This window comes from Ipomoea triloba, chromosome 12 (assembly GCF_003576645.1).
Source record: "Ipomoea triloba cultivar NCNSP0323 chromosome 12, ASM357664v1".
NCBI lineage: Eukaryota > Viridiplantae > Streptophyta > Magnoliopsida > Solanales > Convolvulaceae > Ipomoea > Ipomoea triloba.
The window spans coordinates 16,404,664-16,412,163 of record NC_044927.1 but is presented as its reverse complement, the minus strand read 5'-3'; the positions used below and the strand labels follow the sequence as shown (position 1 = coordinate 16,412,163).

The window sequence follows — 7,500 nt, the reverse complement described above, 5'->3', positions numbered from 1 at the left end:
GACATTGTAGGTGCTTGCGATGGGACGGATGCGACTTCCCTCAGTTGGTTTGGGTGGCATAGCCCGTTGCAGAAGTCCCCCTTTTTTATCCATTTCTTTAGTCTTTAGGGAGCCAAAGCTTGACTTTACTAAACTAATAAATAAGGCTCGCGCTAGGCGCTTACCTTTTTTGGCTGAGCCGTATCTTGCTGGGTGAGACCGATAGAAAGAAAGGACGGGGGGCAACCATGCATGGTACTTCTCGACCCTGTCTCCGAGGGACAGTTGAACGAGCGACTCATGAATGCTGCCGGGTCGGACGAGCCAATAACTCGAAGGCGTTCGGTCTGTTTTTTGAGCAAGAATCACAGCCTTACCTTATCTTCACCATGATACGGACTCCAAGTTCTTATGGCAGAGCACGAGGAGATTTATCATCAATATGATGATTGGAATGGAAACCAGAAGCACGGCTGGGGTCTTCGTGGTCCAAAATAATCAAACCATCAATAACAGAAACGTAAGCATGAGACTTTTTGGTAGTACCGGTGAACCAGATGGCCGCGGCGATGGAATCTGGGACGGAGGACTTGTAGTATCTCTCTAGATCTGGCAAAAGCGAAAGACCCCCTAACATAATTCGAATGGAGGCTGACCGCTGAGCCCACTCTGGCCTCGCAGGGCGGGCCCCTGTGGTTGCGAGCTGGAGCTGCCATAGCTTATGGCTAGAGCAATGGGAGGACCCCAGCAGAGAGAAAAGTCAGGATAACGAGCGCGGAGCCCGCCAAGCGGGCGGCAGGAGCAGCGGGCAAGTGCTTGGTAGGCCAACAGCCCAGTGAACCGGGCGGGGCACTCGAAGAAAGGGGCACACTGAGCAAGTACGAGAAATTGGCCCCTAAAGCTTTCTTAAAAGCAAGGACCACTACGGGAGGTCAAACCAAGGATCTATGGAAGTGGAGGCTCGTCCCCGGTCAATATTTGATCAAACAATAGGGGGCCGTAGCACTGACCTCTTTTTTTTATTGATTCAATACAATAGGGGATAAGATCGTACAGTTCCCTACCGAGACAAACTCTCCTCCGCGCGCCGGGAATACCTCTTCCGTGCGTCTTTCTCGTGGCGGGAACAGAACAAGAGGGAAAGACCCGGCCCAGGGCTCGAGGGCGAGCTTTATTTATTTAAGAGAGAATGGGGAGTGAATCGAAAGGCTTCCGTTTCCGTTCTTGGTTTTTGGGGGCTTTCGGGCCCTCTCGATCTTTTTCGTAGTTGAGAGGGGGGAAGGAGTCTAAATCAATGGACATTAATGAACCATCATTGATGGACGTTGCACATGACACGATCAATTCGACTCAAGGTCCGGCGCTAATAGAAGTTGCTTACTTTCCTAGTAGCGAAGGAAAAGGGCAGGGCTTTTTTCGTAGTAATAGTGGGCGGGTCTCATGAGATCTATGCCGGCCGTCGGAATCAAACGAAGGTCGAAGGACCATTCGATTCATTAAGGGGCATAGCGGCGCCCTCGCCTGGCGCCATTCCCGGACCTAGCAGCAGACGGGCGGGCCGTGCCTTAATTCAGACCGGACCAGACTCTTCTTTGTTTGAGCTGCTCCCAGGCACGCAGACCGAAGATCTCACTTGTCCTGGACTGGACAAGTACGTAGAGATCTTCGTGGGACCGTGGAGGGAGTCTCAATCGATCTTTTCTAGGATTCCTTATCACGCCACACATGGAGATCCTTCCATTGATAGATAAGAGGCCCCCTTGAACAAATTCTTAAAGGTTAGGTTACTACCTGCTTATACGGAAGAGGTTTACTTTGTACCGCCATATAGATCGGAATCCGGAGCGATAAGAACGAAAGGGTTGGTGTGGCCACAGCTACAACTACTGGCGCTTCAAAAGGCTTAGATTCTAAGGGCGCTACTGAAAGCCTTTTTTTAGGTCGTGTAATAGGGAGGTGTAAGCCTCGAAAGCCTTTGGTACTTCGGTAGGGCGAGCAGCCCTTAAACCAAAAAAAGGGTTGTTTGGGGCCTATTTTATTTTTGCATTTCATTCTCTATTTGGCCCGCTTCAAACAAAATGAGAAAAAAGGGTCCGGTCAATAGCATAGCTCTTTCTTTCCCCGGTCTCCTTTCGAAGGAGAGGCCTTCGCATTCCTAATCCGGTAGGGTCGGACGGCTTTGTTTGCCCCAGCTTGGCGAATCGCATCCCCGCACAACGACATTGTTTGTTTGTGCGCCCCTTACCGTTCTCGCTCAGTGTTTCAACGGCTGGGAAGGCAGTCTACGAAACGAAGCCTATCGCCACGCCGACCATCAAATACGAGATTGGGCCCCTTCTCAAAGATTTGATGGAATGGCCCAGCCCAAAAAAGGAAGGTTATAGTACGCGATGCGTTCCATTTGTACGAATCGCGAACATACCACGCACGACCGGACGTAGAGCTACTAAGAGCTGGCAGACCGGGCCGGGCGCAGGTTCCAGATCCGAAAAGTCGAGTCTCGATCAGCCTAGTGCACCAACCACGTGGTACGACGGGCACTCAAAGACCTGGCGAATGATGGCCCACCCCACCCAAGAGCGCTTATGTCATAGGGGAACTCATGGCTGGAAACAATCCTTATGGTTTGTTTTCATATCCGGCGGTAGGAATAATAAAAAGAAAAGTCCAGGTTGGTTGGTGAGCCTAGTGATAGGAGACTATCTAGCTTGGTTCGGAGAGCACTTGTTGAGTTAAAGATTTTTTTGTTGCTAAATGTATGTTACGGCCTAAATGCTGAACTATTGACCCTACTTGTTCGGATGGGTGTTCACCCCAAAGTGTTCCCGGACCGCATGCATACATCCGTAAGTAACTTAGTGCAACATGGCAAATTTAATTGAGAGGAATCAGCAAAGAAAAGAAAAACGGGTCAACAACATTCAAATGTGTATTTGAGAGATTGTCCTCGGGCTGAGGAGTGTCCACATGAGTTCGTTGAGGTGTTTACACAGGCCTGCGGTCCTCTTTTATATTCTGTCGAGAGTTCGGATTGCTCCACTGAAGTAGAACGAAAAGAAGGAATTGGAAAAGAAAAGGGAGGGGGGAGGATCCTTATTATGAGAATTGAATTCTTCTAAGCCCTCGCAAACGTGCACTAGTAAGTGGTAAGCTAGGGTGGGAACAATGTTATATACATTAATCAAACCAATTATTCTTCTTTTTTTAACCACAAACCGCAATCCACTTATATGAAATCTACTTCATATTCTTAATTGAAATTGAAATAAAGTATATAATTTGATAAATATCGTATATAAGGATAAGACTACATCCATATCAGAAATGAAATTCAAGCTCTGATAGTCGATCGAGTAATCTGCGCCCAGTAGAGCTTAGCCAAGAGTAGACCGAAATGGTCTCGCGAAGCCGGTCCCCGTGTGATGAAGATCCTTGATTAGCTTGATTTCTTGAAAGATTGGGTTAGTGTTCAGTGTGCCAGGTCAAAGAAAGAAAGAGAGGGGGAAGAAGCGGGGTAGAGGAATTGGCAAACTCATCAGGCTCATGACCTGAAGACTGCAGGTTCGAATCCTGTCCCCGCCTAATCATCTGAGGCCGTAGTCAGCCTCCAGATTGGATATTCCGTTAGTAACTTAGTGAATGCGCTACAAGAACTTGGCAAAATAAAATGAGAAACTAACCTAATAAATTTTTTTTCATTCTACGAAAGAAAGGGTTCCACTTAGATTGTTGGAAAACAATCCATACCGTAGGATCCAAGAGCTCAGATAAATCAACAAACACAACAGCTCAAACCTCATAGTTCATCGATGCTACAGCTAGAGTTAGAGTTATAGCCGTTGTTTGACTTTATATTGTAATAAGTTGTTGTAGGAGCTGCTCCCGTTGGTCTTGTCTTGCTACGAGGTTGTGTAACAAATATCGTAGTATAGTTGCAGACAAGAAAGTTGCTGTGACGTGAACTGCGCTGTGCTCATCAAACAAAGTTACGGCTGCTCCGTGCAGAATTAAAAAATGCCATACCCATGTTTTTCTTGGTAAACCCAACCAGCGATTTCCGTGAGCAAGAACAAGTCACTCTTCTTTTTAAAGAAAGATATTGCGTATAAAGATAGATAGAGAGAGATAGTAAGTATCTTAAGCGGCCGAGAATGTTATGTAAAAAGGACCAACGAGGATCCTAAAGGAGAAGGAGGAGGAGTAGGAGGAGTCAGTTTGAAGATCGAGGAAAAAATAGGACAATTATGCCATTCGGAAGAAGTCTTCTACAGAAGAAAAGCCTGTTACGAGTAAGTGGAGAGGAAAGATCTCCAGAGATTCTTATCTCATTCCATTCCAGTGGCTCAACCAGTAACCAATGGCGAAAACTCAAAAATCCATGGTTTCCCGGTAGAACCCTATTTCGCCCAAGTAGTTTCTTAACCGGAAAAAAGAAGCGGTTTTTCGCACAGCTTGCTCATAGTGCAGGTCCCACTTGTATATCGTATTTGGCCGAAGAAGCATCGGACAGGTTGGAGTTCTTACCTTCTTGGGACTCCATGGACCAAGATCTGCTTTTATTATATGGTCAATACCGATCTACTTTAGTAGATCATATGGATGTAGAAAAAGCTTCTAATTTTGATGAATTGGAAACATCTTTTTTCCATTTCTATTTACCCAGTTCATATCTTTGTTTCGTGTGTTCCTGGGAGGAATTCGATCTCTTAAATTTCGGAATACCACCTAAATAACTGCGGCCAGAGAGTAAAATAGGTCGGGAAGAAAGAGTCTGAGGTCGGGTCGGACGACATACATCTTGGTTGGTCCCACCACCACTAGAGATTGGACATATATATAATCTTTCTTCTAAAAAAGAAGATATAAAGTTACTTAATTACTTGATCTATTTCATTTTTAAATAGCTGAAAGACCAAAACGGGGTGCAAAAAACCGAAAGCCCTTCTTCTTTTATTTAAGTTCCTCCCAGATACATGGCTTACATACCCGGCTCAACATTCTTGGAAAACAATCGAATCGAGGGTTCGGAGGAGAATTGGCCATTCAATCTTGTGAACTAATCGAGTGTGAACTAATAATTGGAAAAAGAGATACGAACGGAGAGGAATAACCAATCGATGAAAGAACATGAAACCATTCTGTTTCAATAGAGGTACGAGAAACGGTTGGGGGCAATGAAGTAGGTGAAGTGGTTAAATTTTTCGAGCTGTTCCAACCACTGCTGGATGTGATTCCAAGAGCCGAACGAGAATGAATACCACACAGAAGAGTCAAGACCAGGCTCCCTAATGGAATGTTTAACCGATCCATTCCGGATCGACCGAATTGGTACGGAAGTTGTAACATGGGAAAACCACGGAAAACACGACTTATTTGAATAACCCGGTGACCTACCAATTGTAGAAGTAGGATTTTTGGCAAGCAATAAGCACTTAAATAATACAATTCAAGTGTACCATCTTCTTTCTCATTTCGAGGAAAAGGTGCGGAAGGAAAAGGAAACAACGGAGGGATCCGAATCGGACCTAAATGGGAATGACATGAAAAGTCTTTTTCAAAACCTAGCATTAAGGGCGTTACGACGATATACGAGAGGAATAGAGAAAAACTCGTGATTGGTGTGGAGGGGAAGATCTGTTTATGATATAGTTCAAGAAAGAGTCGTCTCATTTCCTTACTTCTTCTTTTCTAATTCATTAACTTCAAGACTGGTTCTGAACGCCGCGTAACATCATCTTCAACCAACCTCCACCGTACGTACCTTTCGCTGCTCTTATACTCCCTGGCACTCGTGTCGCCATACCCCCCCGCGGCATTTCCATCGGACGGGAAAGGCTAGCAGATCTTTTCTTCGTAAGGGGCTCGATATGTCCCTGACTCTTTACTAAACCTAGGCCCACCCTTTCTTTGAACCTTGTCAATGATCGAACTTAAAGATATGAACTGAGTGCCATTTGATGAGTAACTGAGAACAAAGGAGAAGGATATGGAAAGAATGAAGTAATGAAAGAGGAAGTCATTGCTAGTAGTAACGACTTGTCACGATCCATTGGTTCATATAGAATCCATGTCCTAGGTGTATCAAAAAACATTCTTTTCGCTAAGCGTATATAATAAAATAGAGTGAAAGGGTCCACCCCGAAACCAAGGGGGTACTAACTAACAGCTGAGTCCTCTCCGAACCGCAGGAGATAGTTGCCCATCATACGGCTCACCAACTTCACTTGCCTCTATGGGAGGCTCGCTCCGGGCAGGTTCGGATCACTTACAATACACGGGCTCTACGAAGGAAGGGGTTAGGAGCGTTTGAAATATGTAACCAATGAAATACTGTATTTGTTCGATGAGAAATGCGAGTCTATTTTGTCCACTTTCTGCATCCCCCTCTATAAAAATGATCAAAAAGGAAGGCGAGCTTGCTTCTTATTCCCGTGTTTGATCTCTTCCATCTCTGCCTGGCTCGTTGTCACCTATGTTGAAGAAAGGTTTGGAACCTTGTAGAGAATGAAGAGGGGCCAAGGATCTTCCTCTCAACAGTGCTTTTCGAGGCTCCCCCCTGAATAAGTAAGGCCCCGTTAGCCTTAAGAAGATGGGGATAAAGAGTAAGGATTGAAGCCCCCTTAGCTCTGCCAGGCACTGGACAGGGGTTAGCTTTGTAAATGTGTAGAGCCCTGTGTAGTGTGGTGTAGTAGTAGGCACTTCTAGGCCCCTTCCCGGCTACTGGATCACTCCAGTGCTTCGGGTACTACGGGCCCTCTGCCATCCATTGCAGCAGAGCCGTTTCATGAGTGGGGGGGCTAAGCGCAGTTCTTTGAATCAAACGTTGAATGAAATCGATTCTTTTTAGATATAAAAATAGAAATCAGATAGCATAGATGGACCGGCCCGCGCGCGGTTAGGAAGATTGGCCGCAATCTGAGCGGTACCACCCACCCTACCCTACCACCTATAGGCGGCCGTCCATCCTACAGCCGCCCGAAAAGGAACTGCAGTGATCTTGAATAGGAATCCTACAGCGATAAACAGAATCCCCATAAAAATACCACTAGATCGAGCACCAGTGATTTCGTATCCGGTCAAAATCTTGGCTAATTGATCGAAGTGGGTAGCTCCAGTAGACCCATAGATCATGGAACAAATAGGGTGGGTAGGCCCAAGCACCCCACTACACGTATAGACGCGAACCCCCCTCGTTACCGTACGTGCGACTCTCACCGCATACGGCTCGCACAAAGACTCCTAAATCCATCCCGAGCCTTTTCTTCCACCTCTCCTCTCCAATCCTCGATGAAACTTGCGTTCCCCAGGCGCTATGAAATGGGGGTCTTTCCTTCGCCTATCGTATGTATCGGCTTGGCTTCGTCCCGAACCAAGGAGGCATTCTGGCGAACGCATGCGTGTAGGAAGGCCGACGACTACATAAGCTAAAAGACTACGACTACAAGACAAGCCGGAAGCGACTCGCTTCTATTCTCGTTGGGATTGGATATAGATGGGGAATATATAGATCGTAGTAGTTCG

The 7,500-nt window shown here is 46.2% G+C and overlaps 1 protein-coding gene across 1 annotated transcript; it reads left to right on the top strand.

Moving 5' to 3' along the window:
* The first annotated feature begins 3,131 nt into the window (after window positions 1–3,131).
* Window positions 3,132–4,846, top strand: LOC115999670 (uncharacterized mitochondrial protein ymf1-like). Its single transcript, XM_031239529.1, has one exon. The coding sequence runs from the start codon at window positions 4,224–4,226 to the stop codon at window positions 4,710–4,712; it is 489 nt and encodes a 162-aa protein (XP_031095389.1). The 5' UTR covers window positions 3,132–4,223; the 3' UTR covers window positions 4,713–4,846.
* Window positions 4,847–7,500: the final 2,654 nt, after the last annotated feature.